An 18,061-nucleotide genomic window follows, 5' to 3' on the forward strand; every position below is an offset into this window, starting at 1 on the left:
ATTTCATAGTTTGTATCTTGATATTATATACGTCTCAAAGATTCTACCTCTTATCACATATGATAGCAGGGACGAAGATTAAAAATAATAATAATAATCCAGTAAACAACAGAAAGAGGAAAACAAAAATGAAAACATACTGCTAAATGTTAATAACATAATGCTTCCTTTGACAAGCAATGGATCAGCTAATAAGCTTAATCATTACCTGTTTTATTTTTTTTACCCTTTCTACTTAGCACTGCTATGAAAACTAGCAGCATAACTTAACACCCAGCGTTAACTCAGGCTGTGTGAAATAACAGAAAGAAAACATTGGGCTGAAGATCAGGTGATCTACGTTTTATTGTTGGCTCTGCACCTAACTGGCTGTTAACCTTGCTAATTTAGTTTTCTCATTTTTAAAACAATGGGTCTGAACTGAATTGCCACTAAGGCCCTTCCATCTCTGATCCGATGACCACTGTCATGATGAAAGGGTCTGACCAAAGCTTCCCAGGACCGTTCTTTGCCCTTATATATATCAATGAAAACATTTGATATGTTCCAGTTTCTTCTCTTTCCTCCTACAATGGTGCTGCAAACCAACCAGTGAGAAAAGTTCCATTGTATTTCATAATAAGCACTGCGCAACGATGCCTACACGTTACAAAAATTACTGGTACTTGATGTGGTTCTCCTTACAGCAGGTGGAAATTCTAGGTCTTCTAAACAGAGTTCAAACATATTTTACCCTTGTAGAACAAACCAAAATAATTTCTTTCAGGGAGTTCAGTGGAAACAGGTTGGGAGAAGAGGGACCCAGAAAAGTCTTCAAATGTAAAATGAGTGACAATGTAGAAAACATGAATGAAGTAATATGTGATAGAAAATATTTTTTAAAAAGTCCTCGCCCACATGGTTTTTGCATTGAGATCCTATTTCTTGTCTTATAGTAATTTTGATTTGAGAGTTGGAGCAAATAGTCTAGCATGCTTTAAACAGTGGGTTAACAGTGGACAACTTTAGCGAGTACAGAGTGACTTCAATGGCAATACTTTCATGTGTGTTTTTCATCCCTACCTAGAAGGAGAAGTTGAATTTTTATTCTTCCAGGAATGTATAGTTAAAATGAAAGGAATACCCAAAACACATTGGTTCATTTCTGACTTCCTCAAATCAGTGGAAACAGAGTCACAGAATTCACCTTTATTTTTTACTAATTTGGTCTTGATCCAACACCAGACCAATTCAATCATGAGAAAGAATGTAGAGCACAAAGTTATAGAGAAAAACTTTGGCACCTCATACAGCTGCTGAACCTACAGTCAAGGAAGTACTGATTGTTTCAATACCTTGAGTTCATTACTTGTTACTCTTCAGCAAGGCAATACAACAAATGGATTCTGAAAAACGGAAAATCAGCACTACATGCACCATTTCACTTCCTTTATATATTCCCAAAGAGAAGGGATGTGATATTTATTGAGTGCCTACTATGTGCAAGGATGTGCTGACTTTTAAATAGTAGAGAATCAATAAATATTTGCTATCTGGATTAAAAAATAGAAGTAAAGTACCTAGTTTCTCTTTTACCATCTTCTTTTAACCAGAATATCAAAAATCTACAGCCAAGTGTTTAAATTTTTATTTCTGTTGTTTCCCATTTTCCTAGTGTATTACTGGAGTTTCCTATAGAGGCTGAAAAGATATAAACGACCGTTATGGATAGAGCCATTATTTCATTGTTCTAAAATTGCTTGACTTTTCTGGAAATCTGATAATTTACAATAATAACTACTCTTTGTTTATATCAATTAATGGCTTTTTTTCAAATGAATCAAGATTATTAGAGATTCATGAGGATTTTAGAAATTTTAGAGCCAATTGGTAGGTTTACTCAAATGATTCCACTGTCTTCATTAAGAATTAAAAAAAAAAAGAAAATATGCAATAGGAAAGAAACTTACCAGAATGCTAACATTGATTACCTCTGAGTTGCCAGATTAAGAATGATTTTTATCCTCTTTTTAATCTTTTCTGTATTTTCAAAATTTCCTACAATAAACTTGAATGATCAAAAAGGTTATCTTTAGAAGATAATGAAAACTAGCACCACATGAAATGGGAAGACAGCAAAACAAAACAAAAGGCAGCTATGGATATTCTCTCCTCTAGAATGTAGTTGTTTACTTTATGCTTCCAAGTAAGTTTTCTAGGCACAGGTGAGTGAAGGAACGGGGGATAGAGAGAACCAGACAATTAATTATCCCCTATCCTACATAATGAAAAAGGACAAAGTCGAAGCCACTTTAGCTCTGCTCATCTGTTCAGGCATCCTTATACATCACTTGAGGAAACAGCATCTAGATCTTTAAGAGAATCACAGACATGCTATGGCGAGAAAATTTGGAAAGAATGAATCTCTCCTTCTTGTCAGAGCCTAAATCTTCTCTAAATCTAAGTTCTGAAGGTGGATCCAAGAATTTTTTGTACTAATTTTAAAGTAACGAAAGACTAAATGTAAAAGTGGAATTGGTTCCTTTTTAGAAATAGAAGGTGAACAGAAATAGACTGTGAGGGTGTGCTTGTGATTCTTAGAGAATCTTAATATCACGGCATATTAAGCAAACTCATGAGAAGTGTTTTAACACACCCACTCCTACTGAACATTACACATGCACCCAAATCAGCCTAAATCTCTTCAGGAATTGAGGACTATGGAACTTCATACGCTTTCGAAGTCATAGTTTCCTATATGGACAATACTGAAGCTCAGAGAGGTTAAAGGCACTTTCATCCAAAACTAAGCAGATCAAAATGACACTATTTCTATGTGTATTTTTCCTACCTGCAGGAAAAAAAAGCATGATAGTTATTTATAAACTACTGTTAGCAGTACCATGAAAACGAAGAACCTGATATACAATGCCCATTGGTGTACAACATTCGTTCTAGTAATTTTTTGGTTTCTCAGGTACAATGCTATAGATGCTATAGTAAGCCTACTGTAACTGATGACTTTTCTAGATCTTTGAAAATCATAAAATGGGTTGGGAATGGGAAGAATAGTGAGAAAGTGAAAATCATAAAATGGGTTGGGAATGGGAAGAATAGTGAGAAAGTGACTATCATATTTATGATGACACAGGTTACATTATAACACGATGTAAAAAAAGAGAATAGGCCTGAGTTTGGGCACTTGGGTCCTGGTCCCAGCCCTGCCTCTGGTTACCTGAGTAACCATAGTATGTCACCTGACCTCAGGGGCTGAGAGTTCCCATCTACAAAATGTGGGTGGTTCCAGTCAGAATGGCCATCACCAAAAAATCTACAAACAATAAATGCTGGAGAGGGTATGGAGAAAAGGGAAACCTCTTGCACTGTTGGTGGGAATGTAAATTGATACAGCCACTATGGAGAACAGTATGGAGGTTCCTTAAAAAACTAAAAATAGAACTACCATACGACCCAGCAATCCCACTACTGGGCATATACCCTGAGAAAACCATAACTCAAAAAGACACATGCACCCCAATGTTCATTGCAGCTCTATTTACAATAGCCAGGACATGGAAGCAACCTAAGTGTCCATCGACAGATGAATGGATAAAGAAGATGTGGCACATATATACAATGGAATATTACTCAGCCATAAAAAGAAACAAAACTGAGTTATTTGTAGTGAGGTGGATGGACCTAGAGACTGTCATGCAGAGTGAAGTAAGCCAGAAAGAGAAAAACAAATGCCATATGCTAACACATATATATGGAATCTAAAAAAAAAAAAAGGTTCTGAAGAACCTAGGGGCAGGACAGGAATAAAGACGTAGACGTAGAGAATGGACTTGAGGACACGGGGAGGGGGAAGGGTAAGATGGGACAAAGTGAGAGAGTGGCATGGACATATATACACTACCAAATGTAAAATAGATAGCTAGTGGGAAGCAGCCGCATAGCACAGGGAGATCAGCTCAGTGCTTTGTGACCACCTAGAGGGGTGGTATAGGGAGGGTGGGAGGGAGACGCAAGAGGGAGGATATATGGGGGTATATGTATATGTATAGCTGATTCACTTTGTTATAAAGCAGAAACTAACACACCATTGTAAAGCAATTATACTCCAATAAAGATGTAAAAAACAAAAAAATGAGGGTGGTTCTAGATGGCCACTGCGACTCCTTCTTACTCTAAACTCCTTTTAATGGCTGGTTAAAACAAAGTTCCAGATCTTTCACGTTTTCTCTTTGAAGTATTAGAGGTCTGTGAAGTATTCCAATTTCTTCCTAATCAAAAGTGTGCTTAAACAGAGCATGGAAGACTACAACTTCCTTCTGGAAGGACTCAAGTAGTGAGGAATGACCAGAGTCTCATGTCAGTGAAAAAGAGTTTATCTATTAAAAACACTGGCATAGCTTAGACAAACTATAAAATGATTAACATTTGTGATTATGGAAGAAGAATGAGGTTTAAAGGAAAGAAAGGAAATTGGTATATTTACTTCTTCCCAAGCTCAGTTCTAGGCTAATGGGTAACAAACATTTTTTTTCAATGTTATATTACAAGAACCCTTAATTCTGTAGTGATATGAATCATACATTTTAACGGCAAAAAGAGATATTCTTATGTGTCTCCTGTCAAATCTATGAAGTTGTTATATTGGCGCCACTGGAAGAGTACCAATGAATTCAGTATGCAAGGAACTGAAACCGAAATCACACAAACCCTTGGGCCCTTCGTCCTTCGGCGGGTGCAGGCTCCTAACTGGATCCCGGATACTGCAGTCTGTCCCTGCCCAGGTGAAATCACAGATGCAGGTGGCTTCATTACTGCACACCTGTGAAGAACAAAGAACAGAGATGCGCCATTTTCACTGCACTTGGTGGAATAATGGTGATAAATGTAAAAGGGACATGGAACAAGGCAGAGGCTTTAAAACCCATTGGGAATTTTTAAAAAATTTCCCATGGTTTTGAATACTAGACAAGGGGAAACAATGTATAGATCCAATAGTTGGATGATGGTTTTTTTCAGTTAATTATAGAAAAATCAAGAATAAAAGGAAGAAATTTTTAAATTAAATGTTAATTACTCGTGTTGATATTATCTAAGTACACAAATGTCTGACAATGTAGAAACATATATGCTTAATTCAAGAAATTACGCGATACTGGGTTTAAAAGGCATTGCCAGAGATTAAATACCTGGAGGCATAAATCACCAATGCACTGCATTATCTCACCACGCTCAACACAAAAGTCATTAGGTGGCACTCTGCCAGCCAAACACACACCCTCCCACCTTCCCTGCCTGCCCGCGGTATCACTCCTCTCTCAGTCAGCCAGGCTGAAGACCATCCTAGAGCCATCTCTGTCCCTTTCTCTTCCTCTGGGGACCAAGCAGCATGCTGGAACGGATGTGTAATTGAGGTGAAATAAATAACCATCCACAAACTAGAGACAGAGTAGGTTAAATCCACATCTGCCTGTGAAATACATTCGCAGATAGATTATTTAGAGATGATAAAATCGAATTTAGCTTATTGGAATAAGAGCTTTTTAATCTGAAATGACATAGCACCATGATTATGATCAACAGGCTGAATTTAACCCTTTTTTTAACAAGATGAAAAAGTGGGAGGGGTAGTAGAGACTCATGGGCCTTTTTAAAGCAATAAATTTTATGCTTTCAGAACAATAACTGAATAACTGAGAGGTCTGCCCAGTGCTTTTACTTTACTGTAGCAATTATTGAATATTTACTACATTTACTATGTGCTGGGTACTTATGCTCAGTGCTTTGTGTATAGCATCTCATTTAATACTCACACTAGCACCCTGATGGCTGAGAGAGGTTGAGTGACTTGCCCAAAGTCACTGGGATAGAAAGAAGCAGAGCCAGGATTCAAACCCAGGATTCTTTCTAGCCACAAAATCCATGCTCTTGCTCACTAGGCTGTACTGCCTCTCAGTGAGCCTATGATTTCAACCAAACACGAAATCATAGTCATTGGGCATAAGCTTCTTATGTCTTTCTACCTTGTTCTATGACATATCACCTGTTTAGCTATCTATATTTTGGATTATTTTTACCTTCATTGCAGCATCTTCCTTTGAGATGATCACTCTGAGTTTCTTCATGTCTGTTTTTTCCATTTCAGAAGGCTGTTTAAATTCTGAACTACTTTTCTTTTACTAAACCCAACTTAAATAATTATTAAAATGTGCTTTTAAGTATTAAACCTCGGTTTGCCAGGAAGCATCTGCCCAAACACTTTGTGCATATAATTAAAGCTACATGCAGTTGTGAGTAGAGAGTACATCTTCTCTTTGGCTGCCAATGGTCCAAGCATAACCGTACAACTTTAAACACGTGAATTATAGCTGTGATCCAACCTCTAGTCTAGTGTGATCTTGCACACATAGATACTCAGTATGCATGTTGAGTAGCCGGAAGGCAGTTACTGAGAGGGTGTAAATTATTGTGAATGGTACAAAGCAGTCACATGGGGTCTACAGTTTCTTTAGGAACCACATCAATTTTCTTCCAACTCCTTGGATGCCAAGCTATCTCTAGAGACTGCAGTGACTACAAATAGCCAGTGGTAAAAGAAACAACAAAAATAAAACCATATCAACACATATAGGAGTTATTCTTAGCAGATAAGGATACTAAGGAAATAATCATAGTCAGTGCATAGATATTAACAACAGTCACGGAAGGAGAATGGCTGAACTGGAAGTCCAACCACTGTGAAGCTGGAGGATGCCAGACAATGTTTGGTATCCTCCAACTTCAGATTTGGGCTGGACACTGATGCCTACTTACCCCATGGCCGGAACAGACTTTACCCTTGGAATCGAGAGGGCAGCTGCTCATATTCAGGGCCTGAATCTGTAGGCACTTCCGATCTAAACACATCATAGATGGGCCACATGGCGTTCCATCTTCTACATAGCCCACATCTGTATCATCATCTAAAACCACATGAGCACCACTAAAAAGAGAAGAATAGCCATACAACCATTAGCACCAGACTTAGAAATATAACATCAGCATGAACGAGGTTTGCTCTTTAGGAAGCTGAAGAGGCTGTCAGAGGACATGAATTTCTTCTAGCATTTCTCTACTTTTCTCTTCCTTTCCCCCTTTCCCCACCTCCCCTAAATAAAAGAAACTGTCTTTCACTATCATTATTACACTGCAGTTCATCAGAACAAAAAAAATGTCATTTGCACAAAGTGTGTTCTAAATCTTCCCTTGTTTTCAAGACCAACATTAAAGCTAGGGGAGAGGTGTGCATACGAACAAGACGAGCAATCTTATCATTAGCTCTTCAAGACTTTCAGCTGTTTCACGATGCAAAAAGGCAGATGTTGAGCATAAATAGCAAATGAAAATATTTTTTAAATTATTACTTTAGAGGATTGGACTGTTCATGATTGAAAAAAATAAGCCGGTTCCTCTCTATTGAGACATATAATTCTAAAATCTCAAAATGAAGGACAGCTTGAATTTGAATAATAATCAATGTTATAATTACTAATTAAGTACCTTGCTGAATATTTTTAAAAGATGCTAGTTTAGAATAAAACAATATAATTTAACAAGGTTGTTGTATCTAAAGACATGCAAAAATTTACACATTCAAAGGAAGCTTCTGTGCATCAAAGTAACTAGATCTGAGGACTACAAATTTATTCCAGGAAGGATCTTATTGTCTATGACACTGTTAGAACAGCCTTTAGAGCCATTTAAAAGACAGAAAATCAGCAACCATTTGACCAAGACAGCAATATCCAATTTGGTTACCCAATCAATTTACTAAATTCTACTCAAAATTACTTTGGGATGTTTCCAAATCTTTCATTCACTCATATAAGATGAAGGTTTGCTATTTGGGGAATACTAGGGATAAACATTGCAAGACCCTGAAGGCAATTCTGTAGGGGGAAATCCCAAAAGTCTTTTGGGCAACGACATTTATCATCTGAATGAGGGCATAGCATCTTAGAATTATGACTACTTTAACGGGAACAATATTTATTTAAAATATAATATGACTCCCAGTGTTCAGAAATAAGCCTCATGTCTTCTGTGCCTTGTACTCACAGATAACTGGACATCAAATGTCTGACTACAGCTATAAATAATATTTTAGTGTATATTTTCTATATGTGATTAGGCATTAATTAAGCCATCTTCTAAACCAGACACATGCTACATAGAGTATAGCTTAAATTCTTTATTTTTTGTCACAAAAAATAAAACACACAGTGTTCAGAGAGTGACATATTTCAATGCTCAAAACTTCAATCATGTGTCAACATGAATACCATAAAATTCTACTTTTAAGATTATAATTACAAGGAATGTCTCCCTACTAATAACTGGTATAATTTTTAAGCAAATATAATTCGCAAATCAGTATATAACTTTGTTTTTTAAATGACTTTCAACATGCAAGGTGATAATAAAATCTAAGTTACCATTTCCCTTGATTTTTCTAAATTTGTAATTCTCGCGATTCATTAGGTTTTCCAACATTTAATGTGTTACCTGCAGTCAATCACCCGGCCTTGGTGGTAGAAGGAAGTTGGGATGATTTCACCCTGAAGTTGACCAATACGTGGAGCTCGAGTAAGATTGGTACAGAGTAAAAATCCACAGAACACATCGCTGAACATATTTTTTAAAAAAAAGAAGAACAAGACAGGAGGAATCAAACTGAAAAAATCGAAACTATTCAGTCTATAAATATTTTTAAATGGGAAATATTCCCTTTTCTTCTAAATAAAAGCATTTGTTCAGATATTGTTGGTTGGCGAAGACTCCCTCCTTCCTTGCTAACAGGATCACAGTTTCTTCGGGGTAGCAAAGTGCCCAGCCCTGAAAGATGGCTCATGACTGGTGTCTGAGTTCATCATGGCACCCCCATTTGCTACACCCACTTTCCTAGCCATCCCTCCTTCCCACCTCCTGGAGTTAAGAGCGGCCCCTGGGTGTTGAGATGTGAGGAAAAGGCAGCTAGGGATTGCTGGGGAGAATTCTGTGCTCTGGATGAAAGGTTAGAGCCTGACAGGGAGGAGACCTTTTGCTCCTACCTCTGCTTCCTGCCTTTGAGTGTGGAGCCTTTGCATTTGCCTTGCAATCGTGAATTCACAAATGTAAAGACACAAATTGAACATGCTAAGCATTACAAAGAAGAGGGGCAGAAATCATCTGGGTCCTAGGCGACATGGTTAAACGACTCACCCACCATGAGGGCACCTACCTCCAGCGAAGTAAACAACGAACTCCTTAAAAAATGTGCAAAGAATTAAAGTGGCACATCACAAAAAAGGACATCCATGTCCAAGAAATGCATGAAAATGTACTAACTTCCATTTGTAATCAGGAAAATACAAATTAAAACCACAATAATAAAGCAGTTCACACCCAGCAGAATACATAAAAGTAAAATGTCTGATAATACCAAGTATTGGTGAGAATGAAGTACAACAAAATTCTCATATACAAATTCTCGATGGTAGGGTTTACTCGTACAACCATTTTAGAAAAGAGTGTCACATCATCTGGTAGCACTGAAAATATACATCCCCTATGACTTAGCATTTTTTCTTCCAGGAAAGGCCTTAGAAAAGTATGTGCAAATGTGTGCTAAGTTACATGTATCGGAATGTTCACAGCAGCATGGTTCCTAATAGCCAAAACATGGAAACAATCTAAATGTCTATCAACATAGAATGGAGAAACAAATCAAGGTATATAAATATGAATGAAAATGAAATAAATGAACAATAAATATGAGCCAATAGCTACACATACCATGGAAAACTCTTAAAATAATGAACTTAAGCAAAATACAAAATAATACCTGAGATATGATTCCTTTTATATAAAGTTACTGAAACTTTAGGCAAAATATACTGTTTAGGGCTGAAAACTTGGGCAGTAAATCTCTAAAGAAAAGAAAGAAAGCAATTGCCCAAAAAGTCAGGATGACAATACCTCCAGCAGAGAGACAGAGGCACTGTGAGGGGGAAGGATACATTTCTGGAATGTTCTACTTATTGATCCACATAGGGGTTACATGAGAGTTCACTTCACATTTATTTGGCAAAATGTATATTTGTATATTAATCACTTTTCTATGTTATATTTCCCAGTTTTTTAAAGTTTAAGAAAACATGCATTTATTTTCTTTAACTCATTGGTGGTTGGCTATTCTACTGCCAAATATTCAAAAGTTATCTTCTACAATGATCTGATACAATGTCTCCCAACTTTTTGAATTCACAGAGGCACAGAGAAATGATCAGATTTGTCTATGACATTGATTTAATGAATGAAGCTAATCAAATCCAGAGGTGTCCAACCCCATGGATTTTGACTATTTTAGTCCCCATTTCCTCCCTGGCACCTCGAGGACTGAACAGCTCAGAACATCTATAACTCGCTCATGAGACATCAGATGGGAAGTTCTGTTCTGTTATTTTGGTTTAACTTTAAATTTAAAGGTAGGCCTCATCTACCATCAAAGACTACATAGAATGGCAAAGTTTCCTAAAGTACGTTAGAGACCATTAACTAGAGAAATAAAACTTCCCTTAAATCCTCGCTCTGCTTCAAAATGGGAGAAGAATCCTCACTGTTATGGAAGGAGAACGGAGGAGCTTTGGTGTATCACTTAGTGGTCCCATAGATCCAAGTCATTGAGTTAACCTTAATAAACTATTAAATCACAATTTTAACTTTCCTCACCAAATCAAGGGAAGATACTACCAACGTGCTCTGAAAGTATCTCACTTCCTGAGTAAAGATGCCTCCAATATGCACTGACTAGCTACTTTTTAGAAGGGAAAACAAAACTCTAATACAGACATTAGATGTTTAATTAAATCAAATGGTGTTACATTCGAGAAATAAGTATATATATTACTTCACTTTAAATGGTCCCTCAAATTATATATACAGGCTATATCTTTTGCTTGTAGAATTCCATGTATACTAGTACATTCATAGGCCTTTTCTGCTAGCAAAAGTAGAGAATTAAAACCCACTATTAACTTAAAATACCTTGGCAAAGTATCTCTTCAAAACAAGCTTCAAGTAAAATACAGCATGCAAGAACTTTTCTGAATTTTACAGAAATGGTGTGAGTCTGTACCACAGAAATAGTTTAGTTCATAGCCATTTGCCTCTAGCTATACTAACGTATTTTTAAAATCCATACTTTAAAATTTTAAGTAGTCGAATATTTATTAAAAAATCAGTAACATTTATTTTGTGCTCATTTTACATTTGGACCAGGGTTTCCAAGTCCACTCACTATACTCCCAGAGCTGACCACTCACTGTTTGCTGCACTGGATCCATCGGTCTCCATCCTTCCCGCAGTTGCCTTTCTCTGTGCCTTCTGTATTCAGCTTTTCATAACAGAATTTGTCAGACCCCGAAGCCTCTTTTGGAGATGAGCAAGAAAAGAGAATTAATTTTAGTTCTCTTTGCTATCCATAACTGGGAGGGTGCCAGTAAATATTTCAATAACTGGTGTTTCAGAAAAAGGAAAAAAAAATTCCTAATTTGTAGCACTTGCCAATTTCCATAGTGTAAATTTCCACAGTGTAATACATGGCTAATTTCAAACTAAGACTATGATGTCAACTGGCTTCTAAAATTCCTGAAAATTTAACCAATGGCTCTTATAAGCTAAGACAGGACAGCTCCAACACACCATTCTTTTTAACTTGGGAGACAAATTTATTCCCAATTCTTGGTGGGCTTGAGGGTGGGAGGTAGATCATCAGCAGGAAGTAGTGAAGTGACACAGAGAAAACTACTATCACTCCTAATCCTGCTTTCTATTAATATCAGTAGGCATTAGAAAGTCTGAGCTCATTGAGATTTTACATTGGCACATGGATTTTGATATTTAAACCTTTTTAAAAGACAAAAATGCCTCTATTATCTTTCCCTTGTCAAAACTGAAGCACTGAAAGTAAATCTTTCAGTTAAATGACATTTGCCAAACACTGAAATCACTTGTGCATGGGTCCTAGTCTCCTTTTGCGTGCTTTCTTTTCCTGGTGGGTGACCCAGCCTCTGCCAGCAAGGCAGAGCCATTTCTCTCTCTTCCGGCCTGGCCCTCATGAACTGAAGTTCACTGGCGAGGCACTACAAATGTCAAGAAGAGAATATGTGTACTGACATGTAGGGAATGTACTGAGAAGCACGACCATGTACCCGAATCTCTATCTGTCTGCATCTCAAAAAGTACTTGTGTTTCTTCACTTCAAACTGAGATAATCAATTATAGAATTTAAAAAAACAACAACAAAAGTCTGGTTCTATCCTAGGGTAAAAGAACAGAAAGCTAACTTGAGGGGGTGAATGTTAAATCCAAGGTACAAAGAAAATCAGCCAGTGGCTGGATAATAAGCATGACCACTGCACTCAACCCAGTCTTTGCAGGTGGGTGTAGCATCCCTTCTGTCACAGCCACAATCACTGATTGGCACTTTTTGGTTCAGGTGACAAGTCCCCAACATTAGCAGTTGTTTGCTGTGGTTTTGTGACTAAGATTCACCATTCTCTTCAGCCTTTTCTAGTTGTTTGTTTGTTTGTTTGTTTTTTAATCACCCCAAGCTGTATATCTCTTTCAGCAAGACTGGCAGTGAAGAATATTAAGAGAAACCTGTGTGTGACCAGCAAGCAGGAAACATGACCTACTTGTTCCCCAGATGTACTGACACTGGTTATCCCGTGTCTTGCACTCCCCGTTGTAGCAGCGGCCCTGAGGACAGAACATATGTTATGAGGCACATGCAGCCAGTTCCATTTTCCCCAAAACTCTCACTGCAAGGTCTCCTTTTCATTGTTTCAGACAAACTTGTTTTCTTTTTCCTTCGGTACCCTAATACTTTCACAGTGAAAATAAAAACCATAAACATCTTAAGAGAAGCATAAGAATGACAGTTAAAATTTAAAACACAAAACATACCTCATAGTACAGCTCTTCAAATCCAACTAACTGTCTAAATTTTTTAATTTTATGGAAAAAAATTGAGACATTTCGTTGGGTGATACCAATATGATTTTTAGCTTTTTTTGCACGTGAATGGTTAGGATATAACGTAGCTTCAGGAAAAAAAAAAAAAAACCCACATTACAACAGATTACCATATTTTTCCATCAGAGACAGGCTGAAATGATTAAAAGATAGTCACAACTCAATAAATTAGATTTCTAATTCTTCAGCCATTACATTTTTTTCCTCACCCTCAATCTGGACAGTTTGTACCCAGAGATAAATATAACATATTTGTATTTTATACGACATAAAGCAACTCTGAATTAGAAGACCACTGCAATAATTTACTGTTGTTTGAATTGCAATTCCCTATCAAAATTACATTTATCAAAAAAAACACCTTGAAATCTAATCTTTTTATAAAATCCCATTTAAAACCTAGAGCCCAGCATACCTGATTTTGATTGCATGCATATCCATCTTGCTTATGAAGGTTTGGTGGGCACTGAAAAATATAACCTTTTTAGTTAACACTCAGCATGTGAAGTATATTCAGATTATGTGTACAATATATTAAAATGCAAAAAAAAGTAAGCATGATTTTATTATTGTGAGTTGTGTGCTACAGATCATTCATATCAGTAAAAGTTAAGATAAGTATTTTAAAAATGCAAGCATAGTGACTCTATAATTAGGAAAACATGAGTAACTCTTTGAGTAGGTTATCCAAATTTATTCTGCAATTATTGGTAAAAATGAATCAATCAATTAGGTCCATACAGTGGGTGCTTTTTATGTTTCTCCGTTTTCCATGAGATGGGCTAAAATAATAATTTACGTTCACTTGCCTGTGGAGTTAAAAGTAGAAGGGGTTAAAATGGATAATGAAGGGAACAAATCAGCCTGTTATGCAGGAGTGGACACGTTCAGGAACTAATTTACAAGACTTCGCTCAGCCCTGTGAAAATGTCAAATTTGCATGTGACACCCATGACGCTCACCTCTAGGCCACATTACTGAGAAAGAAGAAATACACTGCCCTTCAACTCAATATAAGTGCTGTATCTCCATTACATTTCTGACCTATTGAACTACAGATTTGTTACTAGAGCAATCATGATGTGACAGTTCTTTCTTTTTCCAGGTCTATTTATCAAATCATTTTTTGTAAGGAAAAATAAGGAAAATTTCATTTTCCCCCAACATTACCCTGAGTAAATTAAAATTTTTACTTTCTGTGCGTCTCATTTACCACATTTAAGAGAGCTAAAAAAATTAAGTCAAGGCTCTGCTATAGCATTCAAAACAAATACAAAAAGGGAAAAAAAAATACATGGGTGTGGCAAGTGAATAAGAAACATAGCAATACCCACTGAGGTCCTCCCTTAGTTTTCACCTTCTCAGTAAATGACAGTCCCACTCTTCCAACTGTTCAAGGTCAAAACCATGGAGTCATCCTATGTTCCTCTCTTTTTCTTCCATTAACAAATCTTGGTAGCTTCTACCTTTAAAATATAATTGCAATCTGACTTTTCTCCATTTCCACCGCTAATGCCGGGTCCACACCACCACCATCTCTCACCACCATCTCTCATCTCTCTGATTATGCAACAGCCTCCAACTGATTCCCCTGCTTCCACTCTACTCTCCTTATAGGCTATAGAGCCACTAGAGTGTCCTTTGAAAAACCTAAACCACCTCATGTTGCTCCTCTGTTTCAGCAAGACTGGCAGTGAAGACTGTTTCAGCAAGACTGGCTCCTCTGTTGATGGCTTCCCCATCTACTCACTGGCCTTCCAAGTTCATCATGATCGGCTCCTGTGCCGGCCCCATCCTCACCTTCATCTCTCTGACCTCATTCCTACTCTCTGCCATAAATACCTGACTCTACGTGAATGTACCAGCCATGCTGCCACCCCACGGCCTTTGTCCTTGCTCTTCCTCCAATCTTTCCCCCAGATTTCTGCCGGGCTTGCTCTCTCACCTTTTTTAGGACGTTGCTCAACTATCAGCATCTCAGAGAAGCCTTCTCTAACCATGCTCTTCAAAACCGTAACCTCCTTCCCCATGCTGGCATCCTCTGTTCCCCATTCCCTATTTTTTTTCTTCTCCATAACATGTATCACCAACGGAGGATCCGTGTATTTTACATATTTGCTTGTCTTTTGTCTGCATCCTAATGCGAGCACCATGCAGGCAGGGATTTTCTGTCCCTGCTGCCTCCCCAGCACCTAGAACAAAACTGGCTCAATTATAACTGAGATGGTGCTCAATGACTATTGGCTGACTGAGAAAATAAATAAATGACCCACACAGATACGATTAAGTTATTCTATTCTGCAACACCAAGGTGTTTATCATGGTCACTACAGAAAGGTAACAGAACTAATTTAGAAGTGCGAAGAAGCAGTAACTTATGAAGGAACACATTGAGATTAAATGCTTTGGTTCTACATCTTTCTAAAGAACAACTGACTCTCATACAAGCTTTCATTCAACCTAATGGTAACTCTTCAGAAGATGTAATTATCAGCATGAGAAGCTGGTTTACTGGACCAACTGCCCAGAAACAGAGATCCCTGGGCCTCTTTCATCCAAATCCACTCAAAACACCATCATTTTCTTATTAATCAACTAACATTAATTATTCACTTACTCCAAGATGAAAACAACCACGCTGGACAAAAATGCAAAAGAAATGTTGCTACTAGAATAGGTACATCAGGGGCTAAACAATTTTCATATTTGACTTTTGCAATGTTTCAAGAGGAAAAAACTAGTAGGAGTCACTAATTAGAAAAAAAAAGCTCTTGTTATAAACTGTCACAGCTACATGGAAGAAGATTTCTAATCAATCTATTTTTCGTTTAGGCTAATAAAAGCCACTTGCTTATCACTGAAATGTTCAACAAAGGAAATTATGGATGTCTCTAGTTGTCTGGAGATATTTAAAGCAGAGGGACCATAAATCTGTGTACTTTATTCTGCCTGTGAGCAGAGCTCTGGATTCGGTCTCTAAATGCCATTTGAGCCCCCAGTTTTATGCTGTGCAGGAAGGTCCAGTTGAGGCCGGCTTTCACAGTGCAATAGCCTTTAAATGTACTTATTTTGAATTGTGCTATACTCCCATTTTGATGACATATTTCATAGTACTAACAAAACACATTCCCCACATCTTTAAAAAATATCTTTATTGTAAAGTCTATGGCAATTCAAGAGTTAAAGGTTGAAATGAAAAAACTATACTTTTAAAAGAACTGAACACACAGAACCAAAACCATATATGATGGGTATAAAAATAGCATTATTCTACAAAACTAAAAATATAACTCAGCGAAACAGTATATCAAGAATGTCAGTACACTTGTCATAAAACACTGAATCCACAATTCTTACATTCTGCCACTATATTATTTAAAAATTGCAGAGAAACCTATTTATATATTTATATATAAAAACAGATATGCATAAAAATCACAGAAGAATAACAGCCTGGATAGAGTTCACTGTACCATTCCTTTGTACCATATCCACTTGAATTGAGCCTCAGATGATACATATCAAAACCTTCAAAAAGGTTAATTAGGAACCTTTGTTTTCCTCTCCTCACGTTTCCTTCCAGGGAGGGGAACTCAGTGTAACTCCAGTTACTCTCTGCTCCTGTACTCGATTCTCCAGGCAGGTAGAGTGAACGGTTGGGTTAGTTGGCTGGCTGATTTGATAAACTTGAGTAACTTGGCCTTCTGGCCCGGTCCTGCCATCCTTCTCCTGCCTACTCACATAAATCATTCTCTCTCTATTGCTCCTCCATGGCATACAAGGCAAGGGCTGGCTCTGCACCGACAGGTCATTCCAGGCCCAATTTTGTCAATAACGTGTTGCTATAGCCTGAGTCTGGGATCTATAAAGAGGCCCATTTAGCCCTCACACTAAGCTATGGCTTTCAACTTGGCTATTTGCAATAGCAAAAATGATATTTTGGCTTCTAACTGTACTCTATCAGAAGCCCTACCTGGCAATAGGTAACTCCACTCCTGAGAACTTGTCCTAAGGTGCTAACTCCAAACAAGAAACACTCTTAAAAATGCATAGAGATTCACGACCGTATTAATCATAATAATGAAATACTGCCAACAATCTAAATATCTACCACCACCGGATGTAGAAGTTACTGGTAAATCCACATGGCAGACTTTCATGCAAATGTAAAGAGGATATCTATAAAAACTGTGTCACAGCATGGGTAAATGCTCTTGAAATAACGTTAGAAAGAAATGAAGGTAGAATGAAGTCAAAAATTCTTACCAAGCCCCTCCCTGCCTGATTCCCGACTTCCTCTGTGAATTGTTTCCACTATTCCCCAGCTATCCCTGCTTTCATTCCACCTCTTGAAGAAGCCATGCTTCTGTACTCACTGGGGTTTTTTTCATTTATTTGCCTTTCTCCATCCAGCAGAATGCAAGCCCCATAAGAGCAAGGACTTTTCTATTTCAATTCCTCCCATATCCCAGCATTCACAGCAGTGCTTGTCACAGAGCAGGGGCTCCACAAATGATCATTTGAATGACAAACAAAGACATAAAACAACACGAGATAAATGTTTAAAAATGTAAAAACTAAAAAAGGAATGCCGGAAGGCAACCTTAATGATAATGTGATAATTTTAATGTGAAGAAGATCATGCCAAAGTGTGCGGGCCATGAAGCCAGGGCTTCAAAATTGGAGCGAGACGGTGACAGAGCTCAGGAAGGGAGACTTCTGCTCCCAATCCCATTTCAACCACAGCAGTGCTACTCTTCCCAGATTTCTACATTGGGCTCCCATCCAAAATTTTGTTGGTAAGCTGGGACGAAGTGTGAGAGTGGCATGGACATATGTACACCACCAAATGTAAAACAGATAGCTAGTGGGAAGCAGCCGCATAGCACAGGGAGATCCGCTCGGTGCTTTGTGACCACCTAGAGGGGTGGGATAGGGAGGGTGGGAGGGAGACGCAAGAGGGAGGAGATATGGGGATATATGTACACGTACAGCTGATTCACTTTGTTAT

General features: G+C 37.7%; 1 protein-coding gene across 1 annotated transcript in view; it reads right to left on the bottom strand.

Moving 5' to 3' along the window:
• ADAM23 (ADAM metallopeptidase domain 23) overlaps positions 1-18,061 on the bottom strand; it is a 163,367-nt gene that overhangs the window by 16,169 nt on the left and 129,137 nt on the right. The window contains exons 19-24 of the mRNA XM_029224413.1: positions 13,466-13,516; positions 12,711-12,774; positions 11,337-11,442; positions 8,539-8,658; positions 6,808-6,976; positions 4,705-4,816 (exon numbers count right to left, since the gene is read on the bottom strand). Coding sequence (XP_029080246.1) covers positions 4,705-4,816; positions 6,808-6,976; positions 8,539-8,658; positions 11,337-11,442; positions 12,711-12,774; positions 13,466-13,516 — 622 coding nt within the window. The remainder of the gene's footprint in view (positions 1-4,704; positions 4,817-6,807; positions 6,977-8,538; positions 8,659-11,336; positions 11,443-12,710; positions 12,775-13,465; positions 13,517-18,061) is intronic.

This window comes from Monodon monoceros, unplaced genomic scaffold (assembly GCF_005190385.1).
Source record: "Monodon monoceros isolate NGI ecotype Baffin Bay Population unplaced genomic scaffold, NGI_Narwhal_1 Super_Scaffold_16, whole genome shotgun sequence".
NCBI classification, from domain to species: Eukaryota; Metazoa; Chordata; class Mammalia; order Artiodactyla; family Monodontidae; genus Monodon; species Monodon monoceros.